General features: G+C 37.6%; 1 protein-coding gene across 2 annotated transcripts in view; it reads right to left on the bottom strand.

Moving 5' to 3' along the window:
- Positions 1 to 6,318: 6,318 nt before the first annotated feature.
- cpeb4b (cytoplasmic polyadenylation element binding protein 4b) overlaps positions 6,319 to 24,479 on the bottom strand; it is a 32,988-nt gene continuing 14,827 nt past the window's right edge. The window contains exons 4-11 of one of the 2 annotated variants that reach the window (XM_056396831.1): positions 20,933 to 20,983; positions 16,303 to 16,326; positions 14,805 to 14,975; positions 14,558 to 14,647; positions 14,068 to 14,186; positions 13,803 to 13,917; positions 12,446 to 12,627; positions 6,319 to 11,087 (exon numbers count right to left, since the gene is read on the bottom strand). In XM_056396831.1, the coding sequence (XP_056252806.1) occupies positions 10,860 to 11,087; positions 12,446 to 12,627; positions 13,803 to 13,917; positions 14,068 to 14,186; positions 14,558 to 14,647; positions 14,805 to 14,975; positions 16,303 to 16,326; positions 20,933 to 20,983 (980 nt within the window). In that variant the 3' untranslated portion in view covers positions 6,319 to 10,859. The remainder of the gene's footprint in view (positions 11,088 to 12,445; positions 12,628 to 13,802; positions 13,918 to 14,067; positions 14,187 to 14,557; positions 14,648 to 14,804; positions 14,976 to 16,302; positions 16,327 to 20,932; positions 20,984 to 24,479) is intronic. The other variant, XM_056396832.1, reaches the window with a different exon arrangement.

Raw genomic sequence — 24,479 nt, 5'->3', positions numbered from 1 at the left:
AACGTCATAGTATAGTAAGGCATAAAAACATCAATAAATGTCATAGTATATAAAGGCATAAAAATGTAAAAAAATGTCATAGTATAGAAAGCATTAAAATGTCAAAAAACGTCATAGCATAATAAGGCAGAAAAATGTAAAAAAAAAAAAAAAGTCATAGTATAGTAAGGCATAAAAATGTCAAAAAATGTCATAGTATAGTAAGACATAAAAATTTCAAAAAACGTCATAGTATAGTAAAGCATAAAAACTTCAAAAAACATCATAGTATAGTAAGGCATAAAAATGTGACAGAATGTCATTGCATAGTAAGGCATAAAACATCATAGTATATTAAGGCATAAAAATGTCAAAAAACGTGATAGTATAGTAAGGCATAAAAATGTCAAAAAATATCATAGTATAATAAGGCATAAAAACATTAAAAAAAACATCATTATATAGGAATGCATAAAAACGTCAATAAATATCTAAGCATTGTAAGGTATAAAATGTCATAGTATTGTAAGGTGTATAAACGTCAAAACATCATAGTATAGTAAGGCATAAAGATGTCAAAGTACGTCGTAGCATAATGAGACATACATCATCATAGTAGAGTAAGGCATAAAAACGTCAAAAAAAGTCATAGTATAGTAAGGCATAAAAATGTCAAAAAACGTCATAGTATAGTAAGGCATTAAAATGTCAAAAAACGTCATAGTAGAGTAAGGCATAAAAATGTCAAAAAAAATGTCATAGTATAGTAAGGCATAAAAATTTCAAAAAACATCATAGTATAGTAAGGCATAAAAACATCAATAAATGTCATAGAATTGTAAGGCATAAAAATGCCAAAAAATGTCATAGTATAGTAAGGCATAAAAATTTCAAAAAAATGTCATAGTATAGTAAGGCATAAAAATATCAAAAAATGTCACAGTATAGTAAGGCATAAAAATGTCAAAAAATGTCATAGTAGAGTACGGCGTAAAACGTCATAGTATAGTAAGGCATAAAAACATCAATAAATGTCATAGAATTGTAAGGCATAAAAATATCAAAAAATGTCATACTATATAAAGCATAAGAACATAAAAAAACGGCATAGTATAATAAGGCATAAAAATTTCAAAAAACATCATAGTGTAGTAAGGCATAAAAATATCAAAAAATGTCATACTATATAAAGCATAAGAACATAAAAAAAACGGCATAGTATAATAAGGCATAAAAATTTCAAAAAACATCATAGTGTAGTAAGGCATAAAAATATCAAAAAATGTCATACTATATAAAGCATAAGAACATTAAAAAAACGGCATAGTATAATAAGGCATAAAAATCTCAAAAAACGTCACAGTATAGTAAGGCATAAAAACGTCAAAAAATGTCATAGTAAAGTAAGGCGTAAAACGTCATAGTATAGTAAGGCATAAAAACATCAATAAATGTCATAGTATAGTAAGGCATAAAAATGTCAAAAAACGTCATAGTAGAGTAAGGCATAAAAATGTCAAAAAACGTCATAGTATAGTAAGGCATAAAAATTTCAAAAAACGTCATAGTATAGTAAGGCATAAAAACATCAATAAATGTCATAGAATTGTAAGGCATAAAAACGCCAGAAAATGTCATATTATAGTAAGGTGTATAAAAACATTTTAAAAAACGTCATAGTATAGTAAGGCATAAAAACATCAATAAATGTCATAGTATATAAAGGCATAAAAATGTAAAAAAATGTCATAGTATAGAAAGCATTAAAATGTCAAAAAACGTCATAGCATAATAAGGCAGAAAAATGTAAAAAAAAAAAAAAAAGTCATAGTATAGTAAGGCATAAAAATGTCAAAAAATGTCATAGTATAGTAAGACATAAAAATTTCAAAAAACGTCATAGTATAGTAAAGCATAAAAACTTCAAAAAACATCATAGTATAGTAAGGCATAAAAATGTGACAGAATGTCATTGCATAGTAAGGCATAAAACATCATAGTATATTAAGGCATAAAAATGTCAAAAAACGTGATAGTATAGTAAGGCATAAAAATGTCAAAAAATATCATAGTATAATAAGGCATAAAAACATTAAAAAAAACATCATTATATAGGAATGCATAAAAACGTCAATAAATATCTAAGCATTGTAAGGTATAAAATGTCATAGTATTGTAAGGTGTATAAACGTCAAAACATCATAGTATAGTAAGGCATAAAGATGTCAAAGTACGTCGTAGCATAATGAGACATACATCATCATAGTAGAGTAAGGCATAAAAACGTCAAAAAAAGTCATAGTATAGTAAGGCATAAAAATGTCAAAAAACGTCATAGTATAGTAAGGCATTAAAATGTCAAAAAACGTCATAGTAGAGTAAGGCATAAAAATGTCAAAAAAAATGTCATAGTATAGTAAGGCATAAAAATTTCAAAAAACATCATAGTATAGTAAGGCATAAAAACATCAATAAATGTCATAGAATTGTAAGGCATAAAAATGCCAAAAAATGTCATAGTATAGTAAGGCATAAAAATTTCAAAAAAAATGTCATAGTATAGTAAGGCATAAAAATATCAAAAAATGTCACAGTATAGTAAGGCATAAAAATGTCAAAAAATGTCATAGTAGAGTAAGGCGTAAAACGTCATAGTATAGTAAGGCATAAAAACATCAATAAATGTCATAGAATTGTAAGGCATAAAAATATCAAAAAATGTCATACTATATAAAGCATAAGAACATAAAAAAACGGCATAGTATAATAAGGCATAAAAATTTCAAAAAACATCATAGTGTAGTAAGGCATAAAAATATCAAAAAATGTCATACTATATAAAGCATAAGAACATTAAAAAAACGGCATAGTATAATAAGGCATAAAAATCTCAAAAAACGTCACAGTATAGTAAGGCATAAGAACGTCAAAAAATGTCATAGTAAAGTAAGGCGTAAAACGTCATAGTATAGTGAGGCATAAAAACATCAATAAATGTCATAGTATAGTAAGGCATAAAAATGTCAAAAAACATCATAGTATAGTAAGGCATTAAAATGTCAAAAAACGTCATAGTAGAGTAAGGCATAAAAATGTCAAAAAACGTCATAGTGTAGTAAGGCATAATAACATCTAAAAATGTCATAGAATTGTAAAGTGTATAAAAATGTCAAAAAAAATGTCATGGCATAATAAGGTATAAAAACGTCAAAAAACATCACAGTATAGTAAGGCATAAAAACGTCAAAAAATGTCATAGTAGAGTAAGGCATAAAACGTCATAGTATAGTAAGGCATTAAAATGTCAAAAAACGTCATAGAAGATTAAGGCATAAAAATGTCAAAAAAAATGTCATAGTATAGGAAGGCATAAAAATTTCAAAAAACGTCATAGTATAGTAAGGCATTAAAATGTCAAAAAAACGTCATAGTAGAGTAAGGCATAAAAATGTCCAAAAAAATGTCATAGTATAGTAAGGCATAAAAATTTCAAAAAACATCATAGTATAGTAAGGCATAAAAACATCAATAAATGTCATAGAATTGTAAGGCATACAAACGCCAGAAAATGTCATAGTATAGTAAGGTGTATAAAAACATTTTAAAAAACGTCATAGTATAATAAGGCATAAAAACATCAATAAATGTCATAGTATAGTAAGGCATAAAAATGTCAAAAAACGTCATAGTAGAGTAAGGCATAAAAATGTCAAAAAATGTCATAGAATTGTAAGGCATAAAAACGCCAGAAAATGTCATAGTATAGTAAGGTGTATAAAAACATTTTAAAAAACGTCATAGTATAATAAGACATAAAAACATCAATAAATGTCATAGTATAGTAAGGCATAAAAATGTCAAAACACGTCATAGTATAGTAAGGCATAAAAACATCAATAAAAAGTTATAGTACAATAACGCATAAAAATGTCAATCTACGCCATATAGTAAGGCATAAAATCAATCATAGTATAGTAAGTCATCAAACGCCATAGTATATTGTCTTTGACTGTTTAGGTGAGTTTGTTTGTTTTAGGTGAGTTGTATGGTGAGTTGTATTGTTTTGGAGAGTGGGGCAGTAGAGGGAGGTAGAGCACAGCCTAATCCGGCGGGGGAGAGTTTAGCCCAACAAGGCATCTCTCCCTGACTCTACCTCCCTCATTCAAACTGGCTCCCACTTTCTGGGAAAAAAAACAAAAAAACATCTAGTTCTACACAATAGAACAGAACTGTTTAGGGGAGTTTTTGTTCGTTGAATCTGCTAGTGTGTTTTGTCCTAGTTGATGATAGTGTTGTTTGTGGTAGCATAGGTAAGATGAAGGAGAAAATAGTTGTGGTGTGAGGAGCAGTGATGGCTGGCATTAGGGGAGTAACTCTGGGATGCCAGTGATCACTGTCTAGCCTCCTGGAGGTGTCGTGGGACCAACTAGACGAAACATTGGTGAAAGGAGGTTCCCACCTGATGACCCCAAAGACATGTTAACTCTTTAGTCTGTATAGCTAAATTAATAGTTATCATAGGACTTAGGATGTTATAGGATGTCATTAAAAAAGTAAGTCATAAAAACGTCATAGTATAGTAAGGCATAAAAAGATACCAACTTATCACCAGCTGAAAATCACTGACCTCTAGGTGTTCAACTTCTCACTGTGTTGTGTTGATGTAGAAGTGTACTACAGGGAGTGGCAGTACACTGTGACATCATTTTCAGGATGATTTACAGACTACACTTCTAACCACACCCAGCAATGAAACACCACCTTTCAGCCTATTGCTAAGTTACTCTCATGAGTAAAAACCTGCTTCAAAGCCAGTTTTAAAGATGTAGTGATTGTTGGAGGCTCCAGCTGTAACCTGCTCCACTTGTGTTATGTAGGGCCAAATATGTAGATTTTACTCTTCAACACAGGATCATGAACATGTGATGATTCTCTCACATTTACAGCTAACGCTAAATGTTCAGACTGACTGCTCATATGAAAATATCACACTACAAGACGACACAGAAAGATGTGGCGAAACTTATCAGGGTCAGGTAGTGGTTAGTAAAACCATCTTAAAACAGCGTTAAATGTCAGGGACCTAACGTAAATAAGCACACCAAGCACATATTTTCATCACAGTTAATATTTATTTCATTTAACATTTCACATTACAAATATTTAAAAATAATGCATACTGTTATAAATAGTTGACTGCAAACAATTAAATAACATTAGATTTTTCTTTTTCGTTTCACTAGCACTTTTACAGACCAACTCCTAGAATTATGGACATATCTGTATTACATAACTTAATTAGAAGGAAAATACAAAAATAGGAACTTATAAATTGAAAAATAAAAATAAAAATTAAGGTGATATCTTAAGTAAAAAATGCTCTTAAAATATCATAGTATAGTAAGGCTTAAAAACATAAAAAAACTTGATAGTAGAGAAAGGCATAAGAATGTCATAGCACAATAAGGCATAAAACATCATAGTATAGTAAGACATAAAAACTTCAATAAATGTCATGGAATTGTAAGGCGTATAGAAACATCAAAAAAACGTCATAGTATAGTAAGACATAAAAACGTCAAAAAACTTTGTGGTAAAGAAAGGCATAAAAATATCAAACTACGTCATAGCATAATAGGACATAAACCATCATAGTATAGTAAGGCATTAAACGTCATAGTATAGTAAGGCATAAAAACGTCAAAAACATCATAGTATAGTAAGGCATAAAAACATCAATAAATGTCATAGAATTGTAAGTCATAAAACGCCATAGTATAGTAAGTAATCAAAACATCATAGTATAGTAAGGCATAAAAAGAGACCAACTTATCACCAGCTGAAAATCACTGACCTCTAGGTGTTTAACTTCTCACTGTGTTGTGTTGATGTAGAAGTGTACCATAGGGAGTGGCAGTACACTGTGACATCATTGTCCGGACGATTTACAGACTACACTTCTAACCACACCCAGCAATGAAACACCACCTTTCAGCCTATTGCTAAGTTACTCTCATGAGTAAAAACCTGCTTCAAAGCCAGTTTTAAAAAAGTAGTGATTGTTGGAGGCTCCAGCTGTAACCTGCTCCACTTGTGTTATGTAGGGCCAAATATGTAGATTTTACTCTTCAACACAGGATCATGAACATGTGATGATTCTCTCACATTTACAGCCAACACTAAATGTTCAGACTGACTGCTCATATGAAAATATCACACTACAAGACGGCACAGAAAGATGTGGCGAAACTTATCAGGGTCAGGTAGTGTTTAGTAAGACCATCTTAAAACAGCATTAAATGTCAGAGACCTAACGTAAATAAGCACACCAAGCACATATTTTCATCACAGTTAAGATTTATTTCATTCAACATTTCACATTACAAATATTTAAAAATTATGCATACTGTTATAAATAGTTGGCTGCAAACAATTAAATAACATTAGATTTTTCTTTTTCGTTTCACTAGCACTTCTACAGACCAACTCCTAGAAATATGGACATATCCGTATTACATAACTTAATTAGAAAGGAAAATACAAAAATAGGAACTTATAAAGTGAAATGACAATAAAAATTAAGGTGATATCTTAAGTAAAAAAATGCTATTAATAAATACAACAACCTTCCCATACACAGTTAAAAACTATTGAAATCTTGCCATTAAGTAACATCATTAAACAGACAAATATTTAAATATTTATTTTCCTTCAGAAAATGTGAACCATATATTGTGGAGCACAATATAGCAATTAGTAAAAACTAGACACTTTAACATATTAAAAGCTTCACCTCAAAAATATAACAAAAATCTGATCAAAATTATAAAAATCAATTATACATTCCAATTAAAAATATACCAATAAACAGCTAAATACATTGTTGACCTAATAATTACAATGCAATCAATCACAGTAGCTTAAAATAAACAAAATAAGCAAATGAGCACAAAACCTTTAATGTTTTAAAAATAACTTCAATTATTTATATTAGTACAAATAGTTTGATTTCTTTTCTTTTTTACAAACACCAGCATGAAAAGGATTACAATAACAGTAGAAAATGACTGTGAAAAACATATTAACATCTTCTTTAATTAAATGTCTGCAATTAAAAATGGCATTAAAGAATTACATTGCAAAGAGTCTTTATCTGGAAAAAGGTTCAAAAGAAGTATTGCACATAACAACTTGAAGTTAACTTGCAACATTTACCACATTCAAGTCTTTAAGCTCCCCTTCCTCCAGATAGGTCTATATAAGATCACCTCGACAGACAGCGGGGATGAGTTCTCAAGTCTTTTAAACAGTGTTCTATAAGGATGCTCAAAGTCATGCACTGCCAAATCGATTTTAAGTTAGATTCTGTCTTGTTTCTCGTCTTATCTCTCTGTCATGTGCATCCTGCAGAGGTCTGCGAATGGGGAAGCAAGGAGATCAACACATGTGGAGGGGATGTGGGGAGGAGGGTGAGGTGAGGTGAGAGTGGGTTTGGGGGGTGTCCTTATAACAACTTAATAGTTGAGAAACATTTGGTGCACACCACAACAATTAATTTTAATAGCTAATTCATGTACTTGTCATTTTCTCTTTTTTGTCATGCATGCTAAGGATTACAATAGGTGCTAGTTGGCAAGTTCAAGAATATATATATACTTTTTTTTTTTCAAATATTAAAATATCTAAACACCAAACATCCATTCTTGTGATACGAGATTCAGCGTTAAGCGTGAACCAAATTTTGCATTCTCCTTATAATAAGTTATGCTCCATCTATGGAGAGGAAACCAAGACAGAAGTTACCATTTCCAACTAGTATAGCCATGTTTAGAGACATTAACATCAATTTCAAATTACAACTTGTTTATTTTTTTCTCTCGCCATGCTGTAATTGACCAGATTGACTGGAAACATCTAGTGTACGAAAAGCTAAGACCAAGAGAGCAATACACTTTGGTCTCTCCTCTGCAGATCTGAAGTCGCATCAACACAAGTGCGCACTTAGTTGTAAAGATTCCTCAGCACTGAAATGTATAAAAAGCATAATTGAAAATAATATATATTGAAATCACTCAACTTTTTTTCTTAAAATGAACATTTCCATATATGCAGATCTCTCAGTAACAAAAGTACAAAAGCTACCTTTCACAATGTGAAAAATTGAGGTATTGCAAAAAGGAGTTTCCCCATTTGTGAAAAATGTGCCTAAAATGACTGTTGGAAAAAGAAAAAATATTTAGAAAAGTAGTGCATAATAAATGTTTATATGTGCATGACAAAATAATTTAGCTAGAAAACACTGTACCAAAAATCAGCAGGCCATGTATAAAATAATCTTTTTTTTTCATCTCATTTAACAGCAAATTCTTCACAAAGTGTTTTAACTTCTAAAATGCTCACCCACCACACCCACAAAACTAATGTCCAGGGTGCAAAACTGGTGCAAACGACACCATGCCGATATGAGGATTCTCACTAGTGTGTATAATCAAGTTTCTGTACTAACTCCCTGACATATTTAAATGCTCGGCTAGTAGGATGCCACTGAGTGACCTAAAACGTCAAACAAATGTGAGGATTAGTTTTACTTTCGCTGTGTTGATGTGCACTTTATGTTTTCCCAAACACGCAGACCTATTTGAAATTAAAAAAAAAACTAGTGCCAGCGTGCACCTCCATTTTGGGCTACGGAGAGTGTGAGGCCTTGTGTGTGTGTGTGTGTGTGTGTGTGTGTGTGTGTGTGTGTGTGTGTGTGTGTGTGTGCGTGTGTGTGTGTGTGTGTGTGCGCGTGTCTGTGTGTGTGTGTGTGTGTGTGTGTGTGCGCGTGTCTGTGTGTGTGTCTGCGAGCCCTGTTGTTTTTCCACTGGTGTTCTAATGGGTTTTGACTGCAATACATATAAATATATCATCAAGGCCAATCTTTGGTTCGCTGGAGTCCATCAGGGCTTGACAGTTAAGTAAAACTGGGTATAAGTGACAGATTCTTGAAAAAATATATATGAAAAAAACATCCTTGAGGAAATGAAAAAAGAAAATAAGAATAAAAACCTAGACAAGAAATGAGCTACAGTATGACCCACTACTGCACAGCCATCTTTGGTTCCCAAAAGCCACTGGGTACAACCGACTGGACCTGCAATCTAGTTATCAAGAGCAAACTGCATGTGGGTCACAAGTGTGTAGTAGTAGAGCACACTGCAGAGACTATCTTCATTTATGCTTCAAAAACACTGGATGCTGAGTTGGATTAACTTGGCAGGAGAAAGGATAGAGGGTTCGCCGACAGGGCAGATCCCTCCATGACTCAAATGTGTGCTGACGATTCGGAAATCAGATAAACTTTAAATTGCTTCTTTAATTAAATGTCGCTGACTGTTGGATGCAAAGTAGTAATTTTTCATTAAAGACTTGGGAGAATTGCACAAATGCATTTAAAAAAAAAAAAACGAACAAAGACAGGCAACTCCCGTTTGGCGGTAGCCCCTGTAAAAACTGCAATAAAGGCTGCCCACGCAACCAGCCTTCTCTCGAGGAGTTACTTTAGCCTCAGTCCTGAAAGATCTGTATCCAAGCTCCACTGTGTGCAGACACAGAAAGTGGGTTTTGATCCGTGAATGAGGCCCTACCCTCTGTTAGCTGCTAGCTTAGCAGCAGGGGCCACAGGCAGACATGAGGAGGGGGGGAGTGGGGCTGGATTTATCTCTTTAGCAGTAAGCCTGTCTGTCTCTCCTGTAGCCTCCCTACGCCATACATTCCCCTAATACACTGTATACTGTACGATGCTCTGCTCTGTCCTTAGCACAACCCTGGGTTTGATTACAAAAATAAGGAGGTGATGAAGCAAGTGAGTACAAAACTGTACCAGTCACATCAGACACTGCCTGTTACATCACTTCCCTTTGATTACACTTCTAAGGAAAGGAGAACAGCAGCAGGTGATGATGGTTTCTTTCTTGCTTTCTTTCTTTTTTTTTTTTAACCTGTATTCGGCACATTAGCAGCTGAGTTTGAGGTATTAGTTTTTGCATGTCAAAATGGAGATCAAAACCCAAATATGTGTTGCTAAAATTTTGTTGTGATTTTCAAGTAACATCAAAATATTTGTATGGTCTTGGAAATCATAAAAAAAAAAGAGAGGTTAAAAAATTTTGATCTGGGAGGAAAAAAAGAATCCATTTCTTTCTGCAGTGGGCCCTTTCTGTTCGTCAAAGTTAATTAAGATTCAGCTTTGGTTAACAACTAAGGGTCTCATATAGCGTATCTGCACTCTTTGAATTGGAAATAAGTGCACTCTTCTTTAGCAACACCTTTTTCAATTCACATTTGCTCTGGAGCCTCTTGTATCAATAAACTTAATCACACCTCTCAGAAAGAAATAGCCAATGAGATACTGTTTCAACAGCATTTGCTCTGGAGACTCGATACAAAACAAAAAGCAAACAGCTCTGCTACAAAACAAGTCCGTCAAATGCCAAATTAACATTATTTGTTTTGGGGCCTCTTGTATCAAAATTAAAATCAAATACATTGTTTAGAAAAATATGCCAATTGAATAGCAGAGTACCATATCACACCTCAAACTTTCCTATATATGTATTTTTTGAGAACTAATAAAAATATTTCAAAAATCAAACGCATAAATAAAATTATGTTACACATCTTTTTTCCTTGCTGGACATATTTGGATATAATTCCAGTTTTTCTTTTCTATCTTCAAAATATAGATATATATTAACTTAACAAAATGAGAAAAAGGTTCGGTGAAATTAGAGCAAAAAGGAACCAGCAACAGAAAAGTGCATTTATTTGTACAATGATTTGCGACTCCTGCACTACCTGCCCTCCTGCTCCCCTGTTGCCTCTCCCTCTCTGTCTTCTGCTCAGTTCCAGCGGAAGGAGATGTGACGGGGTCGGTCGCCTCCCTCCTTCACCAGGGGTTTGTGAAACTCTCGTCCGGCGCGCGAGTGGATGGCCGCCCAGCAGTACTCGCAGTAGTACTGCAGACAGGTGACGTTGGCGCAGAAGAACGGTGCAAACTTGCCGCCGCAGCGAGTTCCCTGGCACTCATCGCACAGCTGGTCATCCAGCACGTATGGCTTCACTTCCACCTGCAATCAGAGGTGGGAATGATTTCATCAGCAATGTTATTTTCTTTATGAATCCTGTTTCTGTATCCCCCACTTCTTAGTATAAGTATATGATTTCTATTTGGTGGACTACAACATAGAAAACTACTGGTAAGAATTTCTTATAAAATAACCACAACATAGCTGAAGAGATTTTCATAACAGTTGGGCAAATGATGAAATTTGTGGATTTCAAACTCCATTTCAAGATCATACTGAATTTCAAAACACCTTTTACTTGCTTTTTCAACTGTTCAGTGATGAAGAGTTCTGCTATTAGCAAGTGAATGTCACCAAGGCACCCAGTCTACAAAATTTGCACACCAATTATGCAAATGAGAAAGCTGCATACTTATATCATGAAAATACTTCTACACAAAATATTTCTGTTGGATTTCTGCTGAAATTAACTTGTTCCCTCACGTCTATTGTGCAAATGTGAATATTATTTGTGTCGATTACAAGCCACTGTAGGCTGTGCGGCAGACCTGCAGATATTACTTTAATTCCTTGGCTGCTGAGGAGTGGGTGGTAAGACATTGTTAGGCTTAGCTCACAAGTGCATTTGCATCACCCAAGTGTACACTGTGTGTGTGTGTGTGTGTGTGTGTGTGTGTGTGTGTGTATATATGTATGTGTGTGTGAGAGACTGTAAGGTCATTACATACAGCAAACTGGTGAGACTGAGTAGTAGTGGTGCGCACAGACCTTTTTTTCACACACTTTCACATTTGGACATACAAACAAGAAATGTATTTTAATGACGGATAAATTCAATTCAGCAGTGTAGGTATTGTGCATGCTGGTTCACTGGCATCAATTAAAGAGAATGGAGGCATCATTAATGTCAATAGTTACACCTTTGCTCTCCCTATGTCTGCTGTGAAAATGGCCCAGAACAGGTTGTTGCAGAACAAGTTGAAGCTAACAGCCAAAAGATGGCTTTTTATTTTCCTGCAGTGGTCTCCTGGAATAATCTGCCTTACATCTCTCTGTAACTTCAGCACTGTTCTCATTGACCGCCATGCATCTGCGTCTTTTAACTGAATCTTTGTTAATCATGTCCCACTAACGACCATGTCTGTTACTGTAAGTTTACTTCTCATTGTAACTGTTAACAGAACAGTGTTATAAATAAGCATGTACGCTCATCCAGCCTGCCCTGCACTGCAGAAGACGAAAGATTCAGTAAAAATAAATAAGAACGAAGACGGATTCAATTCTTAAAGTCATTTGAGAGAAACAGAGCAGGAAGTGAGCTGTGGGGAGACAAATGACGAAAGACAGGGACCAAGAGCGTAGGCCGAAAAAACACAGAGTTCTCTATTCTTTCAGCTCACCCGTTTATCGATTTCTCCATGCTGCAGCTGTACAAAGCGAGCACTGATAGCAGCAATGTAGCTCTGCTGATTAGAGAAGGCGACACGCCCCGCTCCCTTGGGGTACTTCAGTTCAGGGTCTGTGTCAATGCCAGCGTAGCAAACTCCACCGTACAGGCGGTCCATGATCATGGCCAGCTCCACTGCAGAGGGGAGAAAGAGACGCATTGAAGGAGCTGAGCAACATATTTACAAAAACAAGTCTGACACACAGAGACGTGAACATAATGACAAACCCTCTTGCAAAGTTGAACAATTCCGCGCACGCGCACACGCGCGCACACACGCGCGCACACACGCGCGCACACACGCGCGCACACACGCGCACACACACACACACACACACACACACACACACACACACACACACACACACACACACACACACACACACACACACACACACACAGTCCTAGTACTCATGTCTTTGTAGACAGTGAACACAAACACTGTAAGCTGATGTGGGTTGCTTGATGCAAATATGAGGGCAGTGCCCTGTGGACAGCTGCTAAAATGGCTGCATTAAATCCCAACAAGTTTATTTGCAGTCTTTATTGTGTTATTCTTAACTGCTGTTAACAAATATTCATGGGGCAGGGGGGGAGAAGTGACCCTAAAATGAACAGTTTAGCTTTACTTGTTAAAAACAAGTTAAATGGCAGGTTTTTTTCCCCCAATATGTAGATTTTTCACAAGTAAATTTAGACCCAGATATTGCACAGGGTCATAAATCATTTAATGCACCACAGGGCCTCATGACCTTGATCATGACCATATATGTAGCACAGCAACCAGAAGAGCAGCAAACATGAGCACGAACTACTCATGATGTCGGTATAAGGATAAAAAGGAATTTAATATTCAACACAGCACAGCGTGCCTCAGAGCACTTCCTGTTAGGACCAGTTTAGGTCAGCACCTCTTTTAGCTCTACCCTCCAGCAGACCTAATGCTTATTATGAACACAAGCTGATCACACCGCAGTGTCTTCCAGAGAAAAGATTTCTGCCTACAGCTGGCACTTCAAATATTGGGAAGAAATAAAGCAGAAGTGAAGTAAAGGGGCAACTTAGCTTATTTGTGGCTTACAGTATAAACATAGGCACAAATATAAAATGAAGAGTATTGAAAAAGAGATGTACTGAAAAGGTGACCGAACATAAGGAAAAAAAAAACAACAGTGGGAACATTTTGAAGGCCTTTGATAAATGATTCAGCCAGTATGCACAGTATATACTTCAAATGTAAATGTTGCCAGTACAAACACATTTGTTGTTAATTCACCCGGTGGAGAAAGTGTCTTATAAATTAGGGATACCTGCACGGAGTGGACGAGGGACACCTCCCACAAAGATGGTTTTCCTCGGGTCCAGAGGCTGAGATCCATCCATCACAAAATCGCTGTCGTTCAGGTTCCACGGGCGGATCTGGACCTGTCACACACAAAACCTACAGGTTTCAGCAGCTAGTAATAAACAGCACTAAAGTCAAGTCAAAGTCATAACCACACATTTCACGGAGTTCAGTGGAAACAGCAATAGATGTGTGCAGACAGGGGTGTTTGTGTGCGGGTTTCCACTGACCGGCTTGTCTTTGATGGTGGGGCTAGACACACAGAGGTACAGCTTGCCGTCCTCCTCGATGCAGGCATCAATCAAAGCCTGCACTGAGCTCTCATCCTGGAACAGCAGGAAGGCATAGCCTGCACAAAATACAGCAGGGTTATTCCTGCCACTGGGGACTCGAAGAACTGACAAAGAATCATGTTGGAATTTAGTGCTCTGATTACTGAGACTCAATGTTTGATCGTGACATACTGCATTCACAGCAGGGGGCCATAAGCTTTTACAAACAGACAAACAGTCCAGACATGGTTAACAAATGCTTCAGATAACAGCCTGAAGACAAAGACCAGACAGCACAGATGCATACATGTTGATAGAGGGAGCACATCATCGAACATATCTGCCTTTCTTTAATGCAGAAAGATGTTCTGTTAATTTTACACCAGAAACAAAGACAGACAGACAGTAAGGCACAATATGAAGAACCTCGGATGACAATTTCTCATACCTTTGGGGGGGAAATAGGATTTGCTCTCAGCTTTGTGAGGCCAGTCCACAAACAGGTGTCCAAAACGCCGGAAACTGGCTGTTATCTCATCTGAAATAAAGTAGATTTACAGGTTTATACTCACTGTGCAGTAGGATGCTTAACATGTTTTCAGGTGTAATTTTAAGATAAAAGTTTAAATCATCACAGACGCTGACCCAAATTGCCGAGAAATTATATCATTTTGACTGTAATTCAACTACTGTACCTTCATCTATATCTGGGGGCAGTCCTCCGACAAAGACCTTGCGTGAGTAGCGTTCGACGCGCTCTCCGTTCTGGTGTGGAAAGCAGTGTGGAGATCCCAGGCCCGCAAGACCCTGATCGCCACGTTCGTCATCGGGGAAACCATCCTCCATGGGGAAGAGAGAGGAGTGGCCTGAGATGGAAAGAAGGAGAGCAGGAGCGGTTTATTTCCTGAGGAGAGAACTAGGAGTAAAAATAGAGGTGGGGTCCGTGTTGTCATGGTAACACTAGAGCAGTAATGACAACTGTATTTTATAACACTTTTTGTCACCTGGCTGGTGATGGGTGGAAGGAGAAGAGATAAAGAATTTCTTTTAGATTTGTCTTGATCTGACATCATTTATTTGTATGTTTGTAGGATGTAATGCACCTTACTGAGGATGCTTTAAAACATACAGCATTTCATTTATTTCCCTGAGCGTGTGTGTGGCTTAAATACCATCTGGTGAGAAGAAAATATGGTAAATATTTCTATAACTCTTCAGCATCTGCAAATGTGTTCAGAAGCCTGCAAATATTATGAACATGCTGCTGTCTGGGGGAAAAAAACACACGGAGGAGTGAAGAGTAACAAAGGAGAAACAAATATAGACGTAATCATGAAAGTCAAGTCAAATGGTTATAAGATAATTCCAGTGTAGTCTAGCATGTAGCAAGTATAAATTACCATTTGAAAGTACTATTAGAGTCATATCCAAAGTAATTGGACTGGATGAAAAACAAAAAGTAAGAAGAGAACAGAATGTCACGTTATGTGTTATTTTGAGTAGATTCTTAATTAGGTGACGTGCCTCACGCGCAACCAGCAACTGTAAAGTCTGTGGAGAAGTGAAGAAACGCAGCAGTGAGTGAGTCTAAATAGTTTTGCAGTGGACTGGGCATGTGTGTGTTATAGAGGTTAAGCCCTCGCGCCCTGAGCTGCTTTATAAAGATTTATGCAAGGGAGTTAGCCTCAGATTACAGTATGTGATGTGCGCGAGCTCGTACGAGTGTCTGTGCCTGGCCATGTGTCCATGCCTCTGTTGCGCTGCGTGTAAATCACATACTACACTTTGTTTGCCTCATTAACTTTCAGCTAAATGTGACACCGACAACTTGTACTGTCTGACTTAACAATGTTGTAACGTGTGTGTGTGGAAATGAGACAATGCAAGCAGATTCGAGCATAATGAGGGACACACACACTAAAAGGATGAAAGAAGCATAAGATCACTTCACAAGCTCTTAGCGAGGCTCGACATTTAGACGATCATGCAGACAAACATGTCACTTCACTGTACAGATAAAAAGCATGGGGGCGTTCAAAACTTATATGAGCTTATGAACAACAACCCAACACCACCATAACCAATAAAATCATAATATAACAGTTTAACATGACAAAATCAGTCAAAATATTGAGACACACAGTTTAATTTATGCTGAAAAAGTGACATAATATATCCATGATTATATGTTACCTCGTCTCCTGCTATAATTCCTGGCTGCATGTGGAGTAAGGACAAATCAAAGGAGAGGATGATTATTAAAAGATGCATAATACACTACACTAACAGAAGTGCCAGGTGGTCTATAACAATGGGGGGATGTTAAATTGCCTCCCAGCCTGTCCTTTATTTTATTAATCAGCTGTGAATCATAATGAGTCTGCGGAACTGTCAACATGTTCTTTTAGTGACACCAGAGTATCAAGTTAAAGTACAGTTTCTGTTTTTTTAATACAGGAAAGTGTGTGGGCGGACATTTCAGTGAATTACTTACAGATTGATCATGTCACACACAAGGATTTTGTCTCAATGCGTTTCAAAAAAGGTTGAGAATGTGTGGCACATTACAAGGTGCCCACTTGCCACCTGGCTATTTATACAGCACTTTCAAAGTGAAGTTGAAGAGTGTTTCAATGTGTAGAGACACAAAGAAGGCAAAGGACATATCAGTATGACAGAAAGCTCAGCAAAACAGTAACAATAAAAATAATAATAATTCCTAAAGCAATAATTCAACACAGACGCTAGGATAAGAACATTAGACAAGGCAACTGAGAACCAAAGTGAATATAAAAATGTTTTCTGAAGAGCTTCGAAAACTGATGCTTTGACTTTGCTGACCTGAGTTTCCAAGCAGGCCATTCTGAACCCTGGTAACCTTGACAGAAATAGCACAGTAACCTTAACTCTACTCGGAAAATAAGAAATAGTCATGAGGCTCCCTGCTCAGTTCCTAACCCACAGTAAGCAGCCTTCTCAAGGAGAGAACAGATGACAGCAAAGAAGCTTTCGTAACTTTTTTTTTTTTTTTTTTTTTTTTTTAAATAATCCTTCTGGAAATAAGTAGAGTAGTGCAGTAACCTTTATGTGTAGGAGAATTGTGAAAGTTTTTTCTTATTCCTGTTTCTATGATGCCGATGACATTATCAAAATGCCTCAGTTCCACTACAGAAATATCCCTTCACTGTTAAAAGCCTTGATGTAGCTGCAGATAAAATTTCAGTAGTAAAGGAAAATGAAATGAAATCATTTATAATTTTCTCTGAATCAAATAAATTTAGCATTTTACTGGTTTTTGTATTGCCACTTTACAGATTAACCCTGACTAGAGCAGCTTCATAAACGCAGATAACAACTGAGGCTTTAGTCCAACTCTCGAGTTCCTCAAGACAGGCTTAGTGTGTTGAATTTGAGAGCCAAGGTCACATTTGTGGGCCCCTGCGGAGGAAATGCAAAAAAGTGCGGCGAGCACAGAAACACGCTCAGGGCCAATCGCAAGGACAACAGCTTCGTTGGAATTTAATTGCAAAAATAACTAGGTAGTGAACGATGACTGCCTAACAACTGTGCAACTTCTCTAGTTCACTCAGCTTGACTAAAAAGTACAAATGTGTATCATCATATGAAGGGAAGGAGCAGAGAAAGAGGAAATAACCTTGAGGCAAAACACAGGTAGTCAGGCACAGTAGTACGACAGTCAGATAGTCTAGTAAACACACTGCTTCAGTGAACCAAGGCACTTCTCTGCACAGCATCAAATGAACATTAGAACTGAACAAGAACCATGATAACAGCAGATAAAGTCACTAAAATTCAAGCTTCCCCAGTCGCAGAGATTTAGTTCAATTCTGTTGCTGAGACCACTGCAGATGAAGGACCAGTACGGACAACTATGGGGGGCCTGAAGTGACAACCCAGCAGTTGACATTATGCGTGTCTCAACACGTGATTCCTTGTGCTTATGGTAAAAGTTCAGCCCTACTGTCTAATTCTAAACCCAGTGCATCTGTGACAGCGAGCGGTTACCATTGCAGACTCCATTGTTTGCCGTGTAAACACGATAGCAGCCCTGTGGCAGCAGTGTCACCAAGGAGAGAGAGGAGCAGCTGCCCTCATCACGTACTGTACGTAGTTGAGGGTACAATTGAATTCAGTTGTGTCAGGCTGTGTTAGCTGGATGCTGCCTTAAAAACGGATGTTTCACATTAAAAAAAAAAAAAAAAATCTCTTGAAAAATGTGATCAATCTTAAGAACACATTTGACAGCAATTAGGGTGGGAACAATGTGTCTTTTACAAGAAGGTATTACAAACCACACCTTGGCTGTACATTTTCCATGCAGGAATAATCAAAGAAGTCTTTTTTGTTTTGTTTTCTTCATGCAGAAACCCACTTCCCTTTTCTGCCTTAAAACATGTCTATCACTCATCTAACACGTCCATTAGCCCACAATGCAGTTTAGTGTTATATGTGTACACACTCTTTTTACTATCTCTAATGCTAACAGTTTTTCTTTGCACAGAGCTGAAGTGAAATCATTTAAAATGCAGACACTGGAGAGACTGAAGCATCGAACCAGCTAAAAGTATAAGAACATGGAGAGGATGAAGATGTGGCCAGAGCACACAAGCAATAATCCTCAGCTCCCTCAGTGGACTTTCCAACCCAGATGGACATTAACTCCGGGGGGGAAGGTCAAAGAGAGCTAGCAAGAGAGAGAGGAGAGAGAGACAGAGACAGAGACAGGAAAGCAGATTGAAAGAGAGCGCAGAGGGCTATAAAAAGATGTGCATGTATGCGTGTGTGAGGGAGAGAGAGAGAAAATAGATTGGAAGAGATGGAGAAACAAGCTGATAAAAAGCTGTGTGGGGGTGAGAGAAAATGAGAGTAAGTGAGAGAGATCAAGAGAATGGGGAGTATGCAATCTGTGTATCTGCTTATGGGACAAAAAGGGGGGGGTTGAGAGAGAGAGAGAGAGAAAGAGAGAAAGAGAGAAAGAGAGAGAGAGAGAGAGAGAGGAGAGAGAGAGAGAGAGAGAGAGGAGAGAGAGAGAGAAGAGAGAGAGAGAGAGAGAGAGAGAGAAAGAGAGAGAAAGAGAGAGAGAGAGAGAGAGAGAGAGAGAAGAGAGAGAGAGAGAGAGAGAGAGAGAGAGAGAGAGAGAGAGAGAGAGAGAGGTGGTGTTCAACCTCTATCCGTTGGCACCATCTGTTTCAGGGCTTGATGACAGCTCCTGAGCATGTGATCTCACCATGTGACCCGGCAATCTTGTGAAGAAACTACTGGCCTCTCCTGTTTGACATCCTGGCCCAAGACCAGAAGGCAAAAGCTACAACAACACAATTATACAGTGATAAAGGGAATGAGAGTGGGCAAGGGCAAGGTAGAGGCAGCTGAATATTAAACTGCTGTTGTGGAAACTGCAGCACATGTCCAAGGGATTTGCCAATTTTTTTTTTTTTTTTTTTTTTTTAAAACAACTGTTCCACCATTCCAGACAGCCAGAGTTATTTATATATAATTTTAAAAGGCATTGACGGTACGTGGAGTCAAAGGCAGCAGATTGAATTCAAAAGTAGAAAACAAAGCACAATATAGCCTCACGTTTTGAATCAAAAACCCTGTAATGAAGAGTATCACAGCAGCCCAGAGGTCGGAGACGCATACCATGTAAGTGCAACATCCCTGCTTTGAATCCAGCAGGAGACCTTTGTTGCATGTCACCCCTATAGCATTTCTTGTCTGCTTCTCTACTGTATCTGTCAAATGAAAGTAAAATGCCCCCCCACCCCCCCACCCCCAAAAAAAAAAAAAACAAGAAAATCCTGAAAAAGACCTTAAATCTAAACCTCAAATATAAAACCCCTGAAACCAGAATAAGAGGCATTATTAACAGGACAAGGTTTTCGTACACATACAGCAAGTCCCATCCTGAGGCCACCTTTCTTTCTCGTTCTATCCCTAAATCCATCCCCCCATCCTCCAAAATCCACCCACTTATTTTCTGGCATCGAAAACCCCTACATCCTCTCCCTTATCTACTCATCCTCTTTCATTCTTCTCTTCATTCATGTATTTGTTTAAGGGACAACGCAATATCAGCAGCCAGATTAAAGGGAGGGACCCAACAGAAGTTACAAAACTAGGTGAAAGGTCATCACTGAAGATGCTTGTTGGTTAAAACTACTTTTAAGCGGAGAGGTGTGAAAATGGCATTTTTATTTTATGTTGACATTACAAAGCAGAGGAGCATAGAGGAGAGACACAGTTTGTTTTTAATTGGATTCTATCCCAGGCAAGCAAGGTGACACAGGGCTCCAAAGTCACCAGACTCCAAAGTCGCATTTGCTTAGCATCACTCCAACTATCTCCACCTACTGTACACAGTGTCACCTTCACAGAGAAAAACTGTGTTAAAAAATTGGGTGAATCATGCTATGTCCACTTGGGTGGGGGAAAAGTGACATGATTTTTCCTGAGGGAGCATGTTTTTAGTTCAGGAATGATAAAAAAAAAAATCAGAATTATTCATCATTTGTTATTTTTTACCTTTTGTTTAGCCTTTCAGGTGGGTGCAATGTTTTCAGATTAATGAGCAATTTTAATTTATGTAGAACACCAACTCCATTTAAAAAGTAATATCTTCTTGTGAAACGAATGACTGCTTGACATTTAATCGAATTATGTTTTCAAGGCTTTCTGATCATTTTTAATTGAATTTGTCAAAATAATCATCTATTTCATTTTGTGCACAAACTCCTTGTGATTTATGATTAAAATGTCTAATCTGTAATGTTAGTGCACGTGGGTAGGCTACTATACGTACCATTGAGGGGCAGAGGGTTGTCCCCGCCTGGATGGGGGAACCCAAGACGACCTGCATGGGGAGACACAGAGCAGAAACATTTAACATGATGGGGCCTACATATGACTACATGCGATAGATGGAGGGAAACCAGTTTTAAAGTTGTGTCTGTCGTGTCTTTTTACGAATGGAGAGAACATCTTTTTATGTTGAATCCTTATTCTATGCAAAAATCTGTTTCAGTGAGTAAGACATGCAAATAAATGGAGAGTCTCTATGCTGCTGACAGCATAACCTCCAGAAAATATCCCACGCAACTTTTTTTTTTTTTTACAGCTCTGCACAGTGTAGGACATACTCCTTATAAAAGTTTATGTTTTTAGTTTTAAATAGCTGCCTTACACAGAAGTATGTATTAAAAGTTTGGTGAAAGTGCTAATGCAGAATAGGCTTTGGCTGTGACGGCTATGAGTACACTGTGTTGTTTCCACATCAATCTCATTAGAGACTACATCTGTGGGACACCAACAATCTCTCTCCCTCTCATCCACCTCCATTTTCCCAATGTGCGCCTCTCTCTCCTTCCCCGAGCCTCATGTCATACATTTTACATTGAGCCAATTGCCAGGCCCGTCTCGAACACACACACGCACACCCACACAAGTACATGTTATGATGCCAAACAAGCTTCAAAGTTATGCAAGGCCCGCTTGCTGCAGAGGGATAATGAGATAAAAGAGCTGAAATAGTACAACCATTGTTGTATGGGTACGGACCGCCCTGTGATTGGTGCATTCCAATGCCTCAGTCACATGGAAATCTGCTGGCCCCTCCCCCACACCTCGCCTATTGAGCCCCACAGTACTCAGTAGATGTGGTGCATGAAACAGAACTGGGACTCACAGACCACAGAAACCAGGGCGGACCACCCGTGGCTTCAAGAGCTACTATACAACAGATTTCTATACATTCAAACACAGTCGGGACGCTATCGGCTTCAAAATACAACTCTGTCAGTAAAATGTTTGGTTCAATCAAGATAAAACCATATTACACAGACAAGGACAATTCTTCCAGACAACACTACAGAATTCACCAGTTTATCTCCCCCTGTAATTTAGTTTAGTAATCTGTGCTGTTAGGTGCACCACCCAAAATCAAAGTCCATTTGCGCAGAACGTGTCATATTGGATTTAAAGAGCCTTTAATAGTCTCTGTGGAACAAGTGCACAGGCACGTAAGCTCATCCCATCCCTGTGCTCCTGCAGGGTTGTGTGTGCCCTCTCTGTGAACCTTATTTGCATCCCGCTGCCTGCTGGCTGCATGCATGTATAGTACAGTAACAGTTAAAGAACATGCATGCACAAGTGGTGAGTGTGTGTGTATGTGTGTGTGTGGTGGCTGAACAGAGGGATCCTTTCTGTCAGTCAGGACAATGCTGGAAGCGATTCAAAGCCACTTCTACTGTAGACATTTTGTCTCGCCTGTTCCCTTGCTTCATCGCTCTCACTTTGTTCAATATGTTCCGCTGGAATGAGAAATTTCTGCTCTGCCTATGTGTATCTAAATGTGCTTGTGAAATCACACTGTCTGTGTTTATTACATTTGTGAGCGCATGCATGTATGTGTGTCACAGAGAGCAGGAGAGAGGGAGAATCAGTTGGCCTGGAGAAGAGTCAGCACTCAAAGAAAATGTGCTGTAATTATGTTTTTCTTTTTACTTTGCTGTGAGGGAAAAAGGGAAGGACTTACTGAAGGCACTGCTACAGCACACTGCTAAGTCTGACAAGAATTAGGAAAATAAGGAATAAATAGCAAAATATTTTATAGCAGGCCGAGGGCTACAGGACAAAAAAAGATAAGGAATAAGGGATGAGATATGGCGTGATGCATCATGTGAAAGCAGTGGAGAATGGGGTACTATACAAGAGCAAATTTGGGAAAGATGGAGGCATACAGGCGCCTCGAGGTTGTATGCCTCCACCAACCAGTCCAGTTACAGTTTACAAGCATGTTTGTCCAGACTCAGATATGCTTCACACACACATCTTCAACATAGCAGCACAAACGATGATCGATGATCACCACAGTTCATGTCACACTGACACTGACCTTTGACCTTTGACGACCAAATTCTAATCAGTTCATCCTTGAGTCCAGGTGAACGTTTGCACCAAATTTGAAGAAATTCCCTCAAGTTGTTACCGATATATTATGTTAATAAGAATGGGACATACGTACGGACCGACAATCTGAAAACATGATGCACCCAGCCACGGCTGTCACCAGCTCAGAGGCATAGAAAGCAGGTCAAATGAAAGGAGTGATAGGAAAGTTAAATGTGCAGTGATAGAATATAAAATATTGGACAAAATATAGAATGTAGCAGTAAATGCTGTCACACTAGTCAGTCTTTCCTCAAATAGTTGCAGAGCTGAGCTGTAGCACAAATGGAAAAAGAATTCACATTTAACTATTTTAGGAAGTTAAGCACAACAGTACTTCTGCTAAACTATATGTTATTTCATATCAGTTTAAAAAACATGGTTTCATTCCTGATGAAGCAGAAGCTTGTGGTTTTTAAGAGGACTTGCTTTGTCTTCTGATGCCAAGCTCTTGGATCTAACAGTCGCAGGAATCTGTGCCAGCATGGTTGGAGCTAGGATACCAAAACGTGGCTAATGAGGTAACTTTACAGTCTTCCTCTATTATTATTGAGGGAAGATTTACTAAAGTTTGACAGCAGAACATTAGATCTCAGCTGGATGTGGCTGAACCCAGTGGGTGTGAGGCTGAAATAGATAGGAGGTGATAGTGAAGTGTCTGGAACTCTTGACTTTTCACTCATCATGTTATTCTGGTAGTGAAACGGGTATGTATGTGTGTTTTAATTTGGTTACGCCTCTGTTGTAGAACACATAGCAATGTACACATGCGATGCAATTAAATTTACTAAAATTTATGACTGAGATTTTGAGACAAGGAGTGAAGAATGTGTTATGTGCAATGTTCAAAACAGAAAGCTTTTGCTTGAAAGGAAAGCAATATCTGTGTCACTGTGTTTAAGCTAGTCTAAAGCCAATTAAGCTCCAGCACCACACCCGAATCAAAATCTTGAGAAATCAAATGCGTTTCCTTCCAAACAAAGATCATTACCAGAACTGCTCCTACAGGCGACTCCCTCTCAACCATTAGCTAGAACTTTCTGCTAATTAAGCATTATCTATGTATAATTACTGTCAGTTACACCCTATGAAACAATAAACAGTACCAGCTACCTGCTGTATTCGATAATCCATTTTCTGGGTTACCATCGACCAGTGTTGTCTAACACCGTTCAGCCAATAAGAGACATTGACTAGTCTCTATTAATCAATAACCAAAGTCGGTTATAATCCAATCTCAAATGGATGGTTTTCGTTTTTAGCTAATTGTGAGTCTCTACTTTGAAATGTATAGAATACTGTACAGGTGTGTAATCATTCAATCAGATTTACAGTGACCATTGAAACAAACTAATGTCTTTTGAAAGGTGCAAAACTGCACCTGTAAGCCTGCATCAGTTGTT

This window comes from Seriola aureovittata, chromosome 15 (genome assembly GCF_021018895.1).
Source record: "Seriola aureovittata isolate HTS-2021-v1 ecotype China chromosome 15, ASM2101889v1, whole genome shotgun sequence".
Classification (NCBI taxonomy): domain Eukaryota; kingdom Metazoa; phylum Chordata; class Actinopteri; order Carangiformes; family Carangidae; genus Seriola; species Seriola aureovittata.
The sequence above is the reverse complement of the archived record's forward strand: the minus strand, read 5'-3'. Positions and strand labels throughout refer to the sequence as shown.